The sequence below is a fragment of the Periplaneta americana genome, chromosome 16 (assembly GCF_040183065.1).
Source record: "Periplaneta americana isolate PAMFEO1 chromosome 16, P.americana_PAMFEO1_priV1, whole genome shotgun sequence".
NCBI lineage: Eukaryota > Metazoa > Arthropoda > Insecta > Blattodea > Blattidae > Periplaneta > Periplaneta americana.
Window position 1 is genome coordinate 22799338 of NC_091132.1, and position 22449 is coordinate 22821786.

Here is a 22449-nt window from a genome sequence, read left to right on the forward strand (position 1 = left end):
TCTTCTACCTCACTGAATAATTACTTTACGACAATACACAAAAATTATAATAGAATTATCTGCCCAGAGTATCAGTGGCGTGACTTTGCTTTTTTTTTTTTTTTTTCACATTATGGTTACAAGCAAGTTTTTATTTTACTTGGTTATTTAACAATGTTGTATCAATTATTGGGTTATTTAGTGTCGATGAAATTGGTGATAGTGAGATGGTATTTGGAGAGATGAGGCCGAGGATTCGCCATAGATTACCTGATATTTGCCTTACAACTGTGGAAAACCTTGCAAAAAAAAAAAAAAAAGACAATCAGGTAATCAGCCCATGGGGGAATCGAACCCACGCCTCATCACCGCAACTCCATAACAGCAGGCAAACTGCCTGATCTACGCTGGCGGCTTAACACAGACCTATATGGTTCAAAGGCCAACACTAAGAAAATCCCAAATTTAAATCTAAACTTACAACATTTTTATCAAGATTTATAAATGGACACTTTAAGAAAAGAAAAATAGGCCTAACAGGTTCAGAGAAACGCTCTTTCTACATCAAATGTGAAACAGAAGAAGCATCATCAAAATACTTCTCATTCTGAATTGGCAACAAATACAATGCTATATACCTACATAGTAACTCAATCCAGAAAAAAAAAACACAATAACATAGATTTGGTCTAAGGACGTCGGGATAAGAATATGGTGAGTAATAAGCTTATACATCCAAGGAAAATTAGCCTCTTCTTCTAACAGGGGGCAAGAAATTAGGTAATCCGGTAGAAAACGTTGATCGTGTGACGGACATCAATGACATCGTCAAGAATTAGTGATAGGTTAGGTTTGGTTTGTTGAGATTCTAGTTTGCCTTGCATATACGTTTTTTGGTTACGCATAACAAAAGCCTAAACAAACCACACCTAACCTATCACTGATCCTCAATTTATGTCCATCACACTGACCAAGGTTTTCTATGAATTACCAGAAATTAATACTCAACTATGCTAAAGAAAACTGCTTATGTTTGGAAATGTATACCACAAAACACTGTAAACATATTAGGCCCTACGTATCTTTCATTGCTCTGTAGACGCCACAATTAATAACATTTAATTACTTAGGCCTGTATCATCACATCCAAAATATAAGCCTACTTACTGTGCATGCGCCGATCACAATCTTGGCATACAACCACATTTTTTAGAACTTATAAACCCATTGCTCTTTCCTTCCAAGGAAATTACGTATATATTACAAATAAAACGCAATGTTGCACTCTGTGAATAATCTTAGATCGAAGTACTTCAAATTCCATGGCAATAGGTATAAGTAACTACCATAAAATGTACAATATAACTGGCTCTTAAAATATAAAGCGGCATTACAGGTTAACCTATATGTTTAGCATACCGGCGGTACAAAGAATTGGGCAGAATGTGCAAAGCTTCAAATATATATATATTTTATAATACACAAATTAGCTTACGGTGGTAAGTCTCTAGCCATCAGTTGCAACTGTTCGAGGAGAAAGTAAACCTTCTTTTGTAAATCTTCTGGTGTTGGATTTACACTTTCTACAGCCATGTAGTATACGCCAAATGTATTTATCACAAGTCACAAAACTACCAAACACTTTTGAATTTAATGTTTATACGGTATTCTAGGGGCGTCCAAGTTTTTTAAAACTGCTACAACAGCAGAATGTACATATTTTGCTTCTTTATTGAAATACATTTAGGCCACCAACATTAAAAATAGGTTTTATTTCACCTTATTCGATTATTTCATTCTTCCACTAAATAAGCACATATAAAACTTCAAGTACGTAGAAATTGTTCATCCCTATTGTACACAAACTGTTACAAAGTCATTGTGGATATTGTATAAACCACTTGTTTACCGATATAGAGAGTTATCCATTGTCATTCACTTAATACAAATTCTTTGAGTTTGTTTAAATTGTTTCAAACGTTTTGTAAATGTTCATAGGCATATAAACTTTTTTATGAATATCTAACAATACTCTCAAGTAACGGATAGAAATTCCCTTTTCCCTAGAAATATAGGGGTTGGATTTAGTTGCAAAAGTAAATAATTAAATGTGACAATATACTTTTCTACTTAAAGATTTTATAACAATTATTTACACTTTAATTTATACACGATGATTATGTACAAAAATGATCGCATATTAAATACGAGATGTCATGCAATATTGAAGGTATTTGGTGAGCTACATGACGGGGGTTGGTACTCCTGCTCCTGATTGTTTAGTACTGAAAGTCATCTGATTTGCGTGCGGCATTTGGATGACATCCTGTCATTCTTAATTGTATGAATTTTAAGGTTAATGGCGTATTCTTGTGTGGATTATTTCTTTTATATGTTCATAGTAACATGTTTAAATTTGAATGTATCACTAACGGAACTAAACTCGGATCTAAATATAAGGTAAGAATACCGTGAGAGATTTTCCTTTTCAAATATTTAAATCTTTGTTGCGACAAGTTACCTGCTTGAGAGTTTTCCGGGGGTTTCCCTCAACCCATTGAGAGCAAATGCTCGGTAACGTTCGGCGCTGGACCCTGGAGTGATTTTGCTGGCATTATCAATCAGATGCTAGATAACCTTTATAGTCGATAAAACTTTAAAAAACTTACAAAAACAAGTCTTTTGAAAGTATCGGTAGGTCTTGAAAAGTTTTTCGAAGCATTGGATTTGACGAAAATTTGATCGTATAAAATCAGCTTTAAGACAGAAAAGGAGAATGAAATACTGTGTTGTTTAGTTAACTGTCCAAAGACAGGTATGAACCTCACAAGTGATACCAAGAAGGCACCACTTACGAGGCAACTAGGCCAGGAGATAACGAGGTAGGGTGGCCAGTTCTTTTCTCCCTCTGAAAGTATGTACGTACGTATCTAATGGTCTTGATTTAACAATGAAGTAATTCTCCTTCGTGCTTTCCAATATTTCGATGTGATATCTTGAGCTATTTAAAGGGTTGTGCAGCTTGCCAGATGATCCATATCCATTTCCTGTTCCTGACAGCATAACAGACAATTTGGTGAAGTCAGTATATCTATTCTGTGGAGATATTTATTTAAACAATGGTGGCCAGTGAGTAGCCTGAACATAGCAACAGCAGGTTTACGAGAAGTTCCGGGGCTAGATGAATGTTTTCCAATAGATTTTTCCATTTGGTATTTTCACTTTCTGCTAATATTTTAATATTGTAATTGTGGTTGATCTTGCTTTTGATGTTTCGTTTGACAGATTCATAGGACAGATTTAAACTTGTATTCTGTCCAATTTTGGAGCCTTTTTTGGCCAATATATCAGGCGTCTCATTCCCATTCATGCCACAATGTGCAGATATCCACTGAAGAATTATGTATTTATTTAGATTTTGAAACTGTTTAATCACAGAATGTACTTCTTTAATATTATTAATGAAGGAATGTAAAGTCTGTCCAACGCAAGAATAAAGTGATGTCAGTTGACCAGTTACTATGGTTAATGATTAATTAATTATACATTCTGGTTTGTAATTGTTATATGTTTACAGCATTTTATTCGTTAGCTGAACAAGAGTATAGTATTAGCTGGCAATTAAAAATGTAAAAGAAAAAAATTGTTTCAGATTCAACGATGAAGAGATGATGAGTAATGGTCATACCTGCAACAAATATTTGCAACAATTTGCGAATTCCACATCAGAATTTACCAAGTGTGCCATAAGACATGCCCGACCAATCAGAATATGTGAAAAATGTATTTATTATTATTTAGACGTTCAAAAATCATATGAAGAAATTTTAAAGGTAGTATAATCTTACATAAATATTTATACATTGTTATTATATGCCTGTATTAAATGAGACGAGACTTTGATAAAGTAAAGGATCTACTTGGCAATGTTTGGTGCATGATCTGTGATTTTAGGTTTATGGGTATTGTACTTGCCAAACTTATACGACCCCAGCTCAGACAGCAGAGTGGTGTGAGTGAGATCGTCTAAGCTTGGCGAGAACAATACTGCATCATCAAGTAAAGATTAAAGAGAAGTGCCCCAGCTGTCAGGAGAAGCAAAATACTGACATACCAATAGGCGTTTTAAATATAAGTACAAAGTACTTTTAAAAATTCACCAAAATATTTTTGTAGCCTATTTCAAATACTCAAACTACATTTATATTTCGATTACCCTCGATAAAATATGTTGTTGTTGTTTTCTAATGCCAGGCGTTTGAAAATAAAGTCATTTGACCTCTTGCACTCCAATATTTTTCAAAGATATTATCATGACCAGCCACTGAAGCACAGATTTTGAGGTGTTCCGAATCCATTTCTTGGTTTGAGTTGCACAATGGGCAGTTAGGGGACTAATATATTCCAATTCTATGCAGGTGTTTGGCCTAACAATCATGGCCTGTTGCCAATCTAAATGCAGCTACAGACGATTTTCGTGGTAAATCGGGAATTAACTGTGGATTTTGATGCAGAGAGTTCCATTTTTTCCCTTGGGATTGTGTTATCAAATTTTGTTTGTTGAAGTCTAAGTAGCCCTATGTAGATTTAATAAATCTTTTCACAGAGTAATATGTAGATTTAGTAACAGGTCTGTAGTGAAAATGGCAAGTTGTAGCCGACTTAAGTGAACACCATATTTTAACGTTTTGGTGGCTACTTCATTCACACACAACCTCCAGAATGTCTGGAGGACCACACCTGCTGTTGGTCGACAGGTCCATTGGATCTAGCTGGGAGATCTTGTTGATCACCAACTTTCCCTCCTTAAGCCACTGGAGGACGATTTTAGTGCCATAGCAGGTCAGCACTAGGAACAGAAAAGTAGAAAGAGGAGGAAGGAAAGGGGAATGAACCCCTAGGCCTCGAATGCTCTAATGCCGTCGGGGTCGAAGAAAGTAAGAGTTCAGTCAGAGGACTGGATAGGAAAGGGTAAAGAGGGAATTAGGTATTGGATAGAGGAAAATTATACCAAATTCAGTCATTAACTCATCAAGCTGACCAGTGCTAATTGATGAGTAGCCCCTCCCTTTAGTTCAGCTTGTAAAATTATGCTTACTAACAGCTGCACCACGGGAAGGCAGGGATGGGCTCGATAAAATATATACCTACAGGAATACTGGTATGAATACTTAGTTTCAGAGCTCGAATATTTCGAATTTGTTAAAATTGCATTTAACTACGTATTATAAATAATAATTCATAAAATATATTCCTGCCGGCATCAGGAATTTTACAGCAGCATTTTTCAATGACCATAAAGCAGTGCTGTATGTTCTGATTTAGATGTTTCATCAGAATTACACTTTTGTGTATTTGACCATGTCCTGAAACTTGACATTTCCAACATTTCGGAACTACATACAGGTTCCATCATCAGGGTAAGACCAGAGGGATTGCTTACTCTGTTGAGTTCGTTACACCAGGCTAATCTGGGTGACTGAGCCATCCCAAGGTTGATGGGGAGGCACATTGCACATGAAACATTCATTGTTTTTCTTAAGGTGGGTTTTCATTGGGAAAATTTCGTATAGAACTTGTGTTCTGAACAAGTTCTGAATGGTATGGAACAATTGAGACATGCAAATGAAAAGTTCTGTACATGTTTACGGTCCACACCTGTGGAGTAACGGTCAGCGCGTCTGGCTGCGAAACCAGGTGGCCCGGGTTCGAATCCCGGTTGGGTCAAGTTACCTGGTTGAGGTTTTTTCCGGGGTTTTCCCTCAACCCAATACGAGCAAATGCTGGGTAACTTTCGGTGCTGGACCCCGGACTCATTTCACCGGCATTATCACCTTCATAGCATTCAGACGCTAAATAACCTAGATGTTGATACAGCGTCATAAAATAACCCAATAAAATAGAAAAAATACATGTTTACAACAAAGTTTCATGTATCATTATACGACCAATGATTAACTAAATGTTCTACAACCTGACCAAGTACCGGTACACATGTTTCCCAGTAGCAGACACGATCAAAGATGGATTGGACAATTACCAAAACTTCAAGTTTTATTGAAGAAATGGAGTTTAGGAAATGTCTCTAACATTCTTTAAATACAGATTTCAGAGACAGAAACACCATTAAAGACTTTTTGCGTGAAATTTCTTTAATTTTTAATTTTGCGTGGAATTTCTTTAATTTTGAATACGGAGATTGAGGAAATTGAGAAAAAGATACACAACTTAAAATCACAGTACAATAGAAAATAGGCAAAAATTGAAAATATGACTTGCATAATATTCTACACATGTTCAAAATGTAAACTATCTTCACTTATTTTGTACGGAACAGATCTGTGTGATACAAAATGTCGTATATAGTTCTATACAAATTTTTTCAATGAAAATCTTTACTGACGTCAGCCAATTATTTCCCTAAACTTAGCTGAGTGACAATTTTAGACTGGAATCACATAGATTTGACCCATCCAAACAGAAGCAAGAAATTTTTTCTCTTCTCATAACTTCTGGAATGATATGGGACTCAGTTGATTTTCTATGAAGCAAGTACCACAATTTATTTTTCTCGAAGTAAAATGACAAGAGCTTTGTTCCATTGCCAGATCATGAAATCGTGGGAGCTCAGTCTGCTTCCTTTAATGTACCTGTGAGATAATATTAGTAGGCTACCTTTTCCTTTTGACTTACGCATATAGCAAGCATTAACTTAAGGAAATATTGTTAAGGTAATCATTTTATCTTATTTTAATTAGGCTCGAGATGAAGGCGGACATGCTTGTATGATGGAACTTGTAAATTTAGATCGTCTTGAAGTAATTGACGGTGCACTGGATTATGTCTACAAGCTCTGGGGAAAAGCTGAGTGCAACTGTAAGTATTCTATAGAGTGTTAGTAATTGTCTATAGATTATAGCACAATTAAGAATTATCTACATTCTATGAAATTGTTTAATAATACCACTGTAATTGGGTTGGATTAAGTTTGTTTCACTTAAGATTTGTTGCAGAAACGACTTTCCTGTGTTAATGTGAAACTAAGTTGGTAATTTACCTCAGGTGATTTTAGTTTTAGCTAAGGTCACATTACCAAGAAGACTGCTTTTCGCGGAATTGTGCACTTGTCATTCCAGATATTTCAGGAGCAAACCAGGGCCCATTGGAGAGCAAGCCAGAACATATGTGATCGTATTTTCAATGTACTTTGACCAAAAAATACCCAAACAAGTTTGTGATATTCATGGGAGAGCGTCTCCTGACTAGTATAATTTTACATGTGTTGTTGTTATATTCGTTTTTTTTTTTCAGGTTGTTTTGTAGTGGAAGATAATGGGACATTAACTTCTCAACTTTCTAATGTGACAATTAAATTTCAGCAGCTTTACAACAATACAACAAAATGCTTTGAAAAATTTTATAACCCTTCCACTGAAAAGTATGATCCAAAAATTTGTGTGAATTGCACTACAGAGTATTGTACTCTCAATAAATTTTATGAAGACCTGAAAGCTGACACAGGAGAAGGGATTGTGTGTATGGATATTGTAGATGCAGTGAGTATAGTGATATTTCAGATTGTGTATGGTGTTCTTTTTCATGAGTCTACCTACTTAATTCCATAAAATGGTGTGCTGTTGTCCTAAAATAAAAGACTTTAACAGAATTTGCTGCTGAATTGCAAATTTCAGAATACGATGTTAAAAAATGCACTGTATTTGTAACTAATACAATAAAGCAGAGTTAAAAAATAGTAAACAGTTATATTACCGGTTCTTCTGTATGGTTGTGAAACTTGGACTCTCACTCTGAGAGAGGAACATAGGTTAAGGGTGTTTGAGAATAAGGTGCTTAGGAAAATATTTGGGGCTAAGCGGGATGAAGTTTACAGGAGAATGGAGAAAGTTACACAACACAGAACTGCATGCATTGTATTCTTCACCTAACATAATTAGGAACTTAAAATCCAGACGTTTGAGATGGGCAGGGCATGTAGCACGTATGGGCGAATCCAGAAATGCATATAGAGTGTTAGTTGGGAGACCAGAGGGAAAAAGACCTTTAGGGAGGCCGAGACGTAGATGGGAGGATAATATTAAAATGGATTTGAGGGAGGTGGGGTATGATGATAGAGACTGGATTAATCTTGCACAGGATAGGGACCGATGACGGGCTTATGTGAGGGCGGCAATGAACCTTCGGGTTCCTTAAAAGCCATTTGTAAGTAAGTAAGTAAGTAATGTTCCTAATACTAGCACAAAGTTCTTATACCGTAACATTAGAGCTATTCATCCCCTTTATTGTAGTTCTTGAAGGAGATCGTAACTTCAAATTGTTCTGCATTTCTATTCTTTCTTTGTCCCAGCATCTTTTGCTTTTGTAGTTTAACGTTTTGTTCTTCATTTTATAATTAAAAGAGGTGGTAAGTAAGCTATCCACCGCTGTGGAGTAATGATTAGCATATCTGACCCTAAAACGAGCAGGCCCAGATTCAAATCCTGGTTGGGGCAAGTTACCTGATAGAATTGTTTATACTTGTAAATTGAATTAATCTGCTTACTATATTTTGCATATTTTTGTATAACTTTTACTTCTACATCTCAAGGCTGCATTGCTGATGTAAGAACTATGGAATGCAATAAATGAAATGAAATTTCCCCTGGTTCTATGTCATTTATAAAGTTGTCATAATACTTGATGTTCTGTGTTGCAGGCTCTGTTTTGTTCCTAATATTGGATTCTTTTACTCTTTCTGCAACATCTCATTTATATTAGGAAAAATAACTGACTAACACTTTCGTATTAGGTATAATGTAGGACTTTCATGATATATTTAGATTTTTCGGTTTTTGCACTGTTTCATAGATGAAGAAACATTCCTCATTTCAGGACTAAATATGAATTTCATTATCTCTGAAAAATTTGGTTAAAAAATCCAAAAATCTCGCACTACTTCCAGCACTGTCTTTATATATAAAGTACTTGTAAGCTGTAAGAAATCGCGATTTTTCTACATTTCAGATAATATGTTTTAGTCCACACCTGTGGAGTAACGGTCAGCGCATCTGGCTGCGAAACCAGGTGGCCAGGGTTCGAATCCCGGTTGGGGCAAGTTACCTGGTTGAGGTTTTTTCCGGGGTTTTCCCCCAACCCAATACGAGCAAATGCTGGGTAACTTTCGGTGCTGGACCCCGGACTCATTTCACCGGCATTATCACCTTCATATCATTCAGACACTAAATAACCTAGATGTTGATACAGCGTCGTAAAATAACCCAATAAAATAAAAAATAAATATGTTTTATTCTCGTAAAGCATCTTCTGATGCATTCAGTTTTTATTCATATTATTTCTCTTTGCAGATGAACTTAACTCGAACAAAATGGAGTAAACGTTTTGGTTGTTACGTTTCGATACCGAAAGCTGAAATCACATTGATAATATCAGTAGTTGTAATAGCCCTCTCTCCAGTTGTGTTCTATGTGGGTTCAAAATATGCCACGTCTAGGGCAGAAAAGAGAATACCTAGTCGTAAGTATATGCACTTTTTTTTCTTTACATTTAATTCACTGTTAAAATGAACATCAATGATGCATTATCTTCTCTCATTTATTTTGTTTGATTTTCTATAAGTGACATTAATTCCAGGATACGATTTTATTCTGTCTGAAAAAATTTTAAATGCTATGAATTCATTTTAGATCTTACAATTAATATTTTGATCTCATTTTTAATATTTCAGAGAGAAGAATATCAGCAGATACAAGTATTCCTTCAACGAGTAGTTCCTGATACACGTAATTTATATACTATTTGGAGACTTAATTTTCTGTATAGGTTAGGTGCCAAAAATCATAAGTTATTCTCCGATATTAAGTAGAGAACACCCATCTTTAACCTGGAACTTGTCCTTCATCCTTTGTTAGACCCATTTTATAAAGGAAGAAGATACAATACTGTTGCAAAAGCTATGTATGTACTTTCAGTAGGAATAACATAAATTTCAACAAACGTGACATATGCCTTTTTAGTAAATTGTTCTTATCTCATCTAATAATTTTTATGATCACAATTGTGATAATATATTTTTACTACCTAAACATTATCATTTTTTAATTAGCACTAAAATGTGTTATGTATACCGGTACAACCTATAACATTTGTGCTAATAAATTGGTGATTGCAAATAACAGTAACAAAACAACACGCACAGATACGACAGGAACTTTTCAATTGACCTTGTTATACAGCATCTGTTAATGAATAGGTTATTGTCGTTATTGATACTTCGTGATAATTAAAAGCTTATCTTGCTCAATTTGTTAAAAAAAAAAAACACACACACAATTTTGATAGTCTTTCAAGCAATGCATGAAATTTAGTTCACTTGTATAATTCTAAAGTTAACAACAACTAGAAAACGAGTATTTTTAAAGCTGCGTTTATTTCAAGTGAAATCATAAGTTTATCATGAATTAATATCTGGAGACGATAAAATTATAGTTTGACACTAATATGTGTAACAAAATACATACCGGTACCGGTATTTCTAATTTTTGAATATAATGTTTCTAGCATGTAGCAAGGAAAAGACAATAGCTTGAAATCTCGATAGTATAATTATATACATTTCTTGCAAATACAGTAATCTGTATGTAAAATTTCTTAAAATATGATAAGTTTTTATAAAAAAAATACTAAAGTACTGGTATGTGTTCTATTTGATATGAATGTAAAGTTTTTATTTTAATAGATGTATTATTTTAACATTATATTTACCTTTAATTGTAAGGTATTAAATGACAATACTTGATATATTATAACAGTGAGAGCTGTTATTCTTGTAATATTATTATAACGATTGAACTGTGGGCTACTGCTGTGTACGTAGAACTGATAGAAGGTAGAATATCAGTGCTACTGTGAATAACAATGTTACCTTTTCATTTGCACACGAGATGTATTCATCTAAGTGGCTGTGCTATCTAGTGACAGAAGTATATCTTTTGCAAAATATGTAATTAATGACCATGTATGTACAAGGCTCGGCAGAAAGTACTGACACATTTTAAGTCTTATTAAATAATAAAATATTAGCACAACATTACACAAAGAAACATATAAATGACCACAAAATTTGGGAGAATTGTATAGAAACAGATTCAAATGGACTCCATTACAATCGAGATATTCTCTTATCCTGAAAGTAAACAATTCATGGAATTCCACAGTTCTTCGAATTTCTTTCATAGCTAGTCGAGTTGAATACACACGGTTCAGGAACAGTAAGGTCAGGAGACCTCGGAGGCCATGATAAGTCTCCATATCGAGAGATGATTCGCGGAAAACATTCATGGAAATTCAGGAAGTATGGGACATTGCATGGTCTTGTCGGAACCACATATTCTGCATTCTTAAATGGCGCAAAACTGGTGAGCACTGTGATGTTATGCTGGTGAGGAACACAACACTCGTCTCATATGAACCTGTTAAACGCCATGTGGTGATCCACTGCAGTATGATGTTACGAGAAGGAGGATTATGGCATTGGAATTGGTGACGAAATCTTTGTTGTTTTTCTGTGAAAACAGATCGACACAAACAACACACTTCTGAATCATCAAACATTCTATTGTTGACTGTGCAATTTACTTTAAACCAAACTCCTGACATTCCTTTGGAGCTTGAAGATTGGCAGTAAAATTTAAAATCAGTTACATTACGCCAGTTTGAAATGTGCCAGTACTTTCTATCGAACCCGTTATATATGTATGTATTATTTAAAGCCAAAAATATAATCAGTACAAATGATTATCAGTTTCAGTTTTATATTGAAGATAAGTAGGCCTAATCTATCATCATTCTATTTTATGCACTTGATTTTACAGAATTGCAATACTTGTAAAGCATTCCAATATTGAAGTTATTGTGGTTAATCATGAAGCTATATAAAAAAATATGTAACTTTCATATTATTAGGATTTTGATGGAAAAAAATAGAAAGAGGCAATACGAGATACTTAATTAAGAAAAAATATCTAGAAGTTTTGTAATAATTCTAATGGGAAGCAATAATTATAAAAACATGCTCTCACTTTCAAAGTCCCGCACTGTAGTTGCATGATCTAAGGCATCATGCCTTGGACTAGCAGTGCGGAATGAGCCCTGGTTCGAGTCTCATGAATTTTCAGCCAGTGTATAAGCCTGGTGTCCGTCCAGCATCATTATGAATTTGGGGAGCTACAGTGAGTAGCGAAATCCGGTTTCATAAGCCAGCTATATCAGCTTGAGGTATTGTGCTGGCCACACATTACCTCAGTACTGGTTGGATGATCGTTCACCTCTGTTGAGGCATGTTGGACGTGAGACCATCAGTTAGCTGGTCAGCGTTGCCTCTTATGTGGTGTCACACCACCTATCATCATCATCATCATCATTATTAGTATTATTATTATTTTCAAAACATTACATAAAAAAAGCGAAGCCTGGACCATCAAAAAGGCTGATGAAAGGAGATTTACAACAGCTGAAATGCGACTTATAAGAACTGCTGGTTATTCCCTCCTTGACCATAAAAGAAAAGAGGGCATTCTTAAAGAATTAAAAGTAGATTGAATTACCCATAGAATATTGTAATTTACCTATGAAAATATGTAGGAAGTAACATTAATACACTAATACTATTGATCTTGTCGTAAGGATGTTGACAGATGAATGATGACATAAACTCATTTTATTACTCTTAGTAACTTATAAGACATTACTGATGTAATAAACATCTCTGAAATAATGTATAGTATGATTTAAAATGATTGGAAAAATATGTATACAATAAAGTATTGTATAATACTGTATTTCAGATTGATATAATATATTGTAAATATTTAAGTTGTCTCTCTATTTGTGGGGATGTTCAAATGTTAGGGCACTTAAGAAATCACTCGCACTTCATTAAAAATTAGGTTTACATAAAAATAGAAACATGCTGTAATTTAATTCACAAAAGAATGGGGCTTATTTATGGAGAAACTATTATCACTATTTTATTTTTTCAGTCATTAGTCTGGACAATACCCAGAAAAAACTTCTGCGAAAAGTTTCAAATCTTCCTCAGGCAACTGCAAATTCTTGATCACATATTATTCAGATTGATGATATGTGTCACAGAAAGAACAATTGTTTGTATATTTCTGAAATCTGATTAGTGTAATATGTTACTAATCAGTGATGTATGCAATGAAATGGGAAAGGAACTGACTACTCTAGCCCTCTATCTCCTGGCTTAGTTGCCTTATTGGCGCCACCTGTGAGGTTGAAACCTATCTTCGGACAGTTTACAAACAGAATAATTCTTCCTTGCACAACAAGATTATTATTTTGAGGGATACATTTCCGTGAAAAAAAGAACACAACTAACACATTAAAAGCTTGAATAGCTCTGATTTGTTAGCTTCCAAATAACACTGCCAGAGCAATCAAAATGAAACTGTTGAAAACAAGTATTATGACATAAATTCCATTATTTTTTGTGGACGAAATAAAATTTATTTAATAATGTTTTAGTTGTATGTAAACTTTATTTTTAACAAATGTTAAACGTTAGTGCATCTGGCTGCAAAACCAGGTGGCCTGGGTTTGATTTCTGGTCGGAACAAGTTACCTGGTTGAGGTTTTTTCCAGGGTTTTCTCTCAACCTAATATGAGCAAATGCTGGGTAACTTTCGGTGCTGGACCCCGGACTCATTTCATGGGCATTGTCACCTTCATCTCATTCAGTCGCTAAATAACCTAAGATGTTGATAAAGTGTCGTAAAATAACCTACTTAAAAAAAAATTTAATTTTAACGAATTTTACTGGTGCTCTAACTATTCAGTAACCTTTCTGATCACAGCATATTTACTCAACTGGAAACTTTTTCTTCATATTGTAAAAATATTGTTTTGTGTAATATACAATATTATTTGAGATGACACGTGGACTTTTTTTATAAATAAAACATACAAATTTCAGAATATATTTAAAAAAAAATGTATGTGGTAGTATTGCTTATCTAATACTATTAATCATTTTTTACAGAAAAGAATATGTTAACTTGTAATTCTTTAATTCAATGGGCAAATTTCACTGAAATTAGTACAGAGAGACAATGATGCACTGTGTACAGTATGTATAGTTTATTTGAATCTGTCTTCTACTTAAAAAATCATTGATTGATTTTGGAACAGACAAAATTGTATTTTTATATTGAACTCTAAAACATAGTATCTTTAGTGTAAAGAAACAGCAAATAAAATGACTTTGTAATCTTTATTTGAAATGATTTTTATTGATCGTATTTATTGGTATATTACCTATTTATATCAGTTTCATGTTATATGGACCAAGGGAAGAAAAGTAATTATGAGCCTTTCTTTCAGGTGAAGTACATAGACAAGTTTCCTAATTTCAAATTAATTGTACAAGGTTTACTTTTTGGTGAGAGGGAGGCTATCTATCACAAGACTGTAAATTTATTTAGTAATTTTGGCCTCAACAAGCAATATCTCATTTCATTTGCAGAGAATATTATTGCTGATTTCATTGGAACTTAATCAGCATATGTTTAAGAATATTTAAATCAACAAAACAACCATGTCGTAATATAATGTAAGTATAAACACTGAGTATGTATTTATTATCTTAAATGATTATGTCAGCTATGTTTTAAGGCAACTTGTTAAATACAAGCAGCTTCATTTATTTGTTTCATTAAATCAATAAATGTTTTCTTCCCAATTTACCGAGCGAGGTGACTTACTGGTAACACACTAGACTTGCATTTGGGAGATACTGGGTTCAAACCCCGTGGCTAGTCAATCTGACTGGTTTCCTTCAGCCACAGAGGCAAATGCTGAATTGAAAATTTACATACGATTCATTTCCACCTTAATCACTATTATCATAATCGTTAATAAAAATGAAATCAGTTAAATGAATACAACCTATAAATACTCTACGTCAGAAGAGATTATTACTGCAACAAAATTTCTTGCACAAACACAATTACAAGGTAAATATAAAACAAACTATATTAACAGAATCATAAAACATTTATATACAAAAATTAGGTACTACTCCCCTCTCTTTCCCTGTGAGAATGGATTATTACTAAAGGCATGATTAGTGCAATGCAAGAACTTTATTAACATGTACAGGAAGTTCCTGCTCAGCACTGCACCATCAGCAGAAAGTTTAATAATAAAATCAAATATACACATCACTGAGAACTTTACGTCAGTGTTGGAGAGTTTTTTCACTCCACCCATCCATAATTCGTTAACGCTGTATTCACGTTAATAATGACGTGTACCATTACCCAAATGGCTAGATCATCGGTCTTTCATGCTGGTAACCTGGGTTCGAATCCTGGAGCATCCAACTAAAATTCGTGATGGACAAAGACATTGTTTGGTGATAGGTTTTTGCGGGGTACTCCCATTTTCCTACCAGCATTCTTCCACCATTACTCCATTAATCATAATCAACATACGTGTTACATAGTTTGCTAAGAGCAATGCCTTCATAGCAGCTGAAATAACTACAAGCTTTGGTACGTTGCCCAATATATGGGGATGCTTGGATGACTGATGGAAGTCAAGTGCCCATTAGGTAAAAAAATAAATAACATTAATAGTGACATATTAACAATATTGTAACCAAATATTAAGAGATTTTGCAATAACGTTTGTAAATTCGATAAATTTGTCGTGCTAATTTCTTTCTTTTGATGATTTGTTTGTCATCACCATTGTATATATTTCTCCTTAATAATAGAATGGAAGGCCACCAGCGTGGCTCAGTCGGTTAAGGTGCTTGCCTGCCGGTCTGAAGTTGCGTTCGGGCGCAGGTTCGATCCCCGCTTGGGCTGATTACCTGGTTGGGTTTTTTCCGAGGTTTTCCCCAACCGTAATGTGAATGCAAGGTAATCTATGGCGAATCCTCGGCCTCATCTCGCCAAATATCATCTCGCTATCACCAATCTCATCGACGCTAAATAACCGAGTAGTTGATACAGCGTCGTTAAATAACCAACTAAAATAATAGAATGGAAGAAATTCTATAAACTAGAAATTCTTAATATGGAGATTCAGAAAGTGTGGAAGACATTTATGCAGTAGCGGCTCGCCGTCAAAAAAAAAAGGTGAAGTGCTGTTCACATAAACAAATGCATCAACAGTTTTACCAATATAATGAGCAGACCTTCTATTCGTAAACTACGTACAATTTTAATAGTTCTAGAACACATGCAAACAGGAAAACCAATTTATTTCAGGACTCAACCAAATTCTTGCATACCAAGTCAATCCTCCTATCTTTTAAAGCAGCAAACCTTCGATGATGTCTACATAAAATATCTGATTTAACTGAGGATGGACAGTAAAACTATGGGGCTAATAATGAAAGTCCCTCCTGTGATGTAGCATTCTGAGTGAAATTTCCAATATTTTCAATCAGAAAAGCTTCTTTCATCGGAAGAATTTAAAAACTTATTTTATACAACTTCTCTATTTTCTCAGCACTTTTTAAAACAAAGAACAAATGGAACTGTAGATCAAGAATTTAAAACATATATTTTTATCCTCATATTTAAGTCTGCAAAACGACATTTCTAATAAATTACAACTGTGTCATTTTCTGGATACATATTTCGCACTCATTTATCAACATTTTCTATGTACTGGTATCTAAGTACTCGCATTTGATTAAACATATAATATACACTCAGATGTCGGATTAATACACTATATACACTTATCACTAGTACACTCTAAACACATTAAATAATAAGTTAATATATACGTACACAGTATTAAACTACATGTGTACATTTACGCGCGCATTGAACTTTCAAATACAAGAGGTCATGAGAAGAAATAATACACGCAGCGGAAAACATCCTAATGTATGTGTGGTGTATTCCTGATAAAATAACATAGAGCCAGCTAATTTACCACTACAGGGGTGGCTGCGAAGACACAGGGAATGAGAATACTATTCTCGAGTCAGGTAGTACATACTGTAAAATTTCACAGCCCTTAAACAATAGCCCCCGGCCATGGACACCAGCTGCAACCCTTCTCTATTATTAGTACCGTTAGATCTGCAAACTGGTTACTCCACCTACAAGTCTGACAATTCTCCGTAACTGAAAGACTCAGAAACGCACTTCACTCATACAATCTTTTTTTAGTGTGTGACGTCACGTTACCATGGAAACCAAGTGCTGTTTGAGAATGGGAGCCCAAATAATTTCACCTTTACAGTATTGTAAGTTCCAATAGACACCGCTCGGCACTCGTAACAGTTGACATTATTCTATTCAGCGGACGGTTACAGGTACTATTTATACAACTAAACACTGTTTATAACGACTGAAAAGAAAACTTTTTTTATTTTAGAAATACGGTACCGGTAATAACTAGAATTAATTATTAATACGAGATAAAAATTGTTTTTTACACATAAATAGGTGAAGTAGCACTTCACCTACTTCACCTGAATAACAGCCCCTGCATTTATGATTGGTTATACATAGCAATAAAATTAAAAATATTCATTTATGAGCTACTTACTTGAAAATATTCACTCTAGTTCCCTTTTTTTCATAACTGAAGCAGATGTTGGACATACTCTTTGGCAATTCTCACTAAATATAAGTGTTTTGCGTGCCTTCTAGTACATTTTGTTGTATTAGTGTCCATTTTGAGTTGTCTTCATAAGGATTAGCAGCTAGTATCTCCCTAAGAAACAAAGATTATCAGTAATATTAAATCTCCAACAAGATGATGTCATTGCATCACAATTTTAAGGTTCACATCTGCTTTCGAATAGTCTCTCCTCTTATTACAATAGCATATGGATCTTGATACTGATTGGCTCTATGATTAACGATATTGTTAACAAAATAATGATGGACCAGTGCAAAAACCACTGTGTGACATAGAAGTCAGTTGACAAATGGGAAACATTACTAATTGTAAAACTGAAATAATTTTAGTAACATGGTGACGTATTCCCTCCAAGATGTCTGTAATCTGAGTGACCTTTTTTATTTGTACTGTTAGGTTGGCAGTACATATTTCTCTTTCCTCCCAAATCTGTTACTGAAGGACAGCATTCAATAGATGTGATTGCAAAGACGACAGGCACCCCTAAAAGTCAGTGCGCTATGTGGCTTGAGAAAGTGGTATCAGTAGAGAACCTGTTTGCAGAATATTGAAATCTGCACGTTTTCACCCTTACAATTGCTCAAGAGGCGAATAAATTGCAACTGGATCACACAGCTTTTGTGTAGTGATCAAACCTTCCTTCAGTGATCAAACCCCACCTCTGGCTACTAGCAACAGGCATCTATAATGAACACCGATCAAAATACCCCTCATTTCTCGTGAAAAACAACTGAATAGACTACAGTGGACTTTATGTTGTCAGCAAACAGCTGGATCATTAAGATTGATTTGAACCTTCCTTCAGCATGTTTTGTTCCGTGACGAATGCTTATTGTTTCTGGATGGGCACGTTCATACACAAAATGCAAGATACTGGTCCAAAGAGAACCCAAAATGGAGGCATGAAGCTAACAACCCTAGTGCTCCAAAAGTTATGGTGTGGTGTGGAATACTAGGTGATATGATTGTGGAACCATATTTCTTTGATGGAAATGTAAACAAACACATATATGGAGAATTACTGGACAGAACTGTAACAGAGTTCCTGCATAATTTGCCACTGAACATACAGATAATGTGGTTTGAACAAGATGGGGCCACAGCACATTATGCTCTAACAGTTCGCCAGAAACTAAATCAGATGTTTGGTGTGCACTGGATTGGACGAGGTGGACCTCAGTCATGGCCTCCACGGTCAACAGACCTTACACCCCTTGATTTCTTTCTATGGGGATTTGTTTTTAAAATAGAGCCTACATCTATAGATGACTTGAAACAAAGGATCACCCATGTTATCCAGCACAACCCACCTACAACACTTTTAAGTATGTCAGAAGAATGTCAGGATTGAATGAGGCAACTGTCTTCGAGAAAATGGAGCAAATTTTGAACATTTGCGGTAGTGAACATATTGTATACAATTGTATTTTCAATTACAGTAATGTTTCTCATTTGTCAACTGACTTCTGTGTCACACGGTATTTTATAGCAACTTATTATAGTAATGGTGTGTGGATAAGCTTCAGGGCTTCTACCGCATTGTCTTGGTGTTGGTGGCTGATGTTTCAACCGCTGTGTTGTGGTCATCTTCAGAGCAGTTGTTGGATAAGGAAATAGTCTGCCACCTCGTATATATATAGTAGTCTCGATGGGGGGAGTACTTGCGGTGATAGGTCGTAGGTTCTCCTTCTGGCATCTGATTGGTGCTACGTTGTCCTACGTTGACCTCAACCCCCCATCGAGACTACTATATATATATGAGCTCGCAGACTATTTCCTTATCCAACTGCTCTAAAGATGACCACAACACAGCGGTCGAAACATCAGCCACCAACACCAAGACAACGCGGTAGAAGCCCCGAAGCTTATCCACACTCCATGTACACCAGCAGCGGAAGCCTACGCGAACACGTCTTATTATAGTAATGTTTTCCTGCTGTTACATAGGAAACTGAACCTCATTATTTAAGTATACAGAATTCACAATGAAGTAGATTCATAGGATCTTACTACCTTAAGGCATTCCTAAAGTTTTCAGGTATACTATCAAAACAGTGTGTAGTATAAGTAGGCCAATTCTTTTTATTTATTTTTCAACAGCTTAGTACTACATTTAATAGTTCACTGGCATGTGTAGAATGTCAGAAATATACGCTCTTTAAGCAGGGAAAATTTTGTTTTGATTTTGTAGAGTACATATACATTATATGCTGACTTAATGGAATACAAGTTTTGGGACAGAACTGTAGGAAAGTTTGCCTGCTTTGTACTTGTGTCTTGAGACAAGATCGTAAAAACATTTAAAAATGAGTGGTCCTTTTGAACTCTTTAGAAAATAAACAGGCAATCTGTTGTCTACAGTATTTTGTTGTTTAAGTCTGTTATGAGCTACTGCGAATTCCTTATACCTTCTACTTTGTATCGTGGTAAAAATATATGAGGCGATTTCCGGAAGATGGGCCTATAGTCCTATAAGCCCTTTTTCGGGAAATTGTTTAAACGTAACCGCTATATTAGATAGCTTATTCCACCAAAATTTTATTTCATTATCTCAACACTAGAGGTCGGGAAAGCATTTTCTTTGCGAGCGTAAAGTTGTTCAGATTCATTGCTACTACAGCAAGTGTACAGAAGGTTCAGGCTGCGGTTGTTAGTACAATAGCCGTTCTATTCCTACTATAATAATGGGCAAAAAAAGACTATCTTACGACAATTCTAAGAGAAAGAAAAGAGGAGAAAACAGCAGAGCGGTCAGACCTATTTCAAGCAACAGAATTGACATAAAAGAAACAACATTTTCAGCAGTATCATCGTGTTGTCAAGAACAATGCTATCTCAAAGTACCTAACAGTAAGCAAGAAGAGCTTTTTGGAACGTTCTGTAGTGATCAAGGTAAGGAATATAGGATTCATTTTTAAGCCAATATATGTTGAAGAAGTCAAATACACACACTCGGAAGGCAACATTAAACCCAAATAAGCTCAGGGAAATTATTTGGGAATATTTTCTCCATACAGATGGCACTAAATTTAAAGTTTGTCGTGGTTTGATATTAAAGCTATATCAGGTATCAGTTAAAAGACTCAGAGTTATTCAAGATAAAACACTGCCCAATGATTCATCTGTGGAGGGAAGAGGCAAACATTCACAAAATAGAGGCTAATATTTGATAAATGTTAGAAGAACGCCTAAGCACAATTCCCAGCCAAGAAAGTCATTACTGCTGACAAATCTTCTTTGAGGTATTTCGAAGATCCGAATCTAAGTGTCAGAATACTGTACGATCTTTTCTTGAAGAAATTCTTAGAGGATACAGGTAAAAAGCTCCAAATGAATTACTTAACTTCAAATATTTCAAATAACACTGTAACTACAGCTTCAAACAGCCTAAAACTGATTTGTGGAAAAAGGGCACATAATGGCTTATAACAAATAATATTTTAAAATGAAATATATTGATAAAAATGCTTTGTATTGTGAAAGTGGATTCATAATGATATTCTACATATATTTAATTTATTCTTGTATGCAAGAATAAAGTGTTCATTGAAATAAATTAAAACAAAATCTTTAAACTAGGATTACTCGAATCACCATATTGTCTTATGTGCCCTTCTTCCAGAAATGGCCTCATATATCTATATAAAAATTCCATAATTTTCAACATTCCCTTGAACTACTGGTATTAAAATTGAAATGAATAAACAATAAAAACAGTAATATGTCATTTATTTTTAAGAATCATTAGTTATTTCTCAGTAAATATATTACATCTCATTACATGAGACCTATGTTCACAATTCGAAAGAACTTTATGATTGGGATGAATATGAGAAAGGAAACAATTTTTAAATTCGATTTTTGTACATCTTCTAAGGATCAATAATATGCTTGAAGGAATAAATCAAAGTGGAGATGGAGATGCTTATCCTAGCGTGATGTGTTGTATTTAACATTTTTATACACACACAAACATGTACACACAAGCATTCACTCAACACACAAATTATTCCTGTCACTTCATACATGCTGTTTTATGCAAAACAAATGTTTGCATTTAATGGACTTCAGCTGGTAGTACAAACGTGAATAGAAAAGCATTCCTTTCTATGAATTCTCTCACTTGCAACAAATCGAGAGGTTGACATTGATCAGGCCACTTCTGTAATGAACTCAGATCATATTGCTGGTAAGGTTTTAGTTTACGCTCTACTCTATATATCAAAATGAAAAGTTACAGTTGATACATAAGGGCACAATATTTCTCGCGATTTTATTACATATAAAGAGAAATATTCATGTACTCATGCCACTTAAAAACATTGTACTTATGAGAGTGTTTTTAACTTAAGATTTTAAATGTTCTCTTTCGTTACTGCACGATTGCTCCCCAAATTTTGAAGCAAATCAGTAGCTGTGCATAAAATTGACTCTAATAATGTCTGCAATAGTTCCTGGTCGTATTTCCGAAACCTTTATTACGAAGACCTTCATTTTCAAATCGAAACGGTCATTCCGAATGACGTATTTCCGGATCCTTGTTTCCGATTCAGAAACATCATTGTTTCACTGCCAGGCAATGTTCACAATTAAAAAAATTAAAAAGTATGGAACCAAAAATAATTCCAGGAACAAAAGAAGGCAAAATTTTGAAGAAGACCAGTAGCTGTGCATAAAATTGACTCTAATAATTTTGTCCGCAATAGTTCCTGGTCATATTTCCGAAACCTTTATTCCGAAGACATTCATTTTCAAATCGAA

General features: G+C 34.7%; 2 protein-coding genes across 4 annotated transcripts in view; one reads left to right on the plus strand and one right to left on the minus strand.

Annotated features, from left to right (window-relative positions):
- Positions 1–17663, minus strand: part of gdl (gonadal protein gdl) — a 36868-nt gene extending 19205 nt beyond the window's left edge. Inside the window, exon 1 of one of the 2 annotated variants that reach the window (XM_069849310.1) lies at positions 17593–17663. In XM_069849310.1, the coding sequence (XP_069705411.1) occupies positions 17593–17648 (56 nt within the window). In that variant the 5' untranslated portion in view covers positions 17649–17663. Of the gene's footprint in view, positions 1–1474; positions 2185–17592 lie in introns of those variants that run through there. The other variant, XM_069849308.1, reaches the window with a different exon arrangement.
- LOC138716337 (osteopetrosis-associated transmembrane protein 1) lies at positions 2266–11982 on the plus strand. 2 transcript variants are annotated; one of them, XM_069849306.1, is made up of 6 exons: positions 2266–2439; positions 3632–3812; positions 6738–6855; positions 7291–7535; positions 9342–9510; positions 9722–11982. In XM_069849306.1, exons 1-6 carry the CDS (start codon positions 2339–2341, stop codon positions 9769–9771), a joined length of 864 nt encoding a protein of 287 aa, XP_069705407.1. In that variant the 5' UTR covers positions 2266–2338; the 3' UTR covers positions 9772–11982. The 2 variants fall into 2 exon arrangements, with proteins under 2 accessions (XP_069705407.1, XP_069705408.1); XM_069849307.1 differs by lacking the exon at positions 2266–2439 and adding an exon at positions 2643–2861.
- Positions 17664–22449: the final 4786 nt, after the last annotated feature.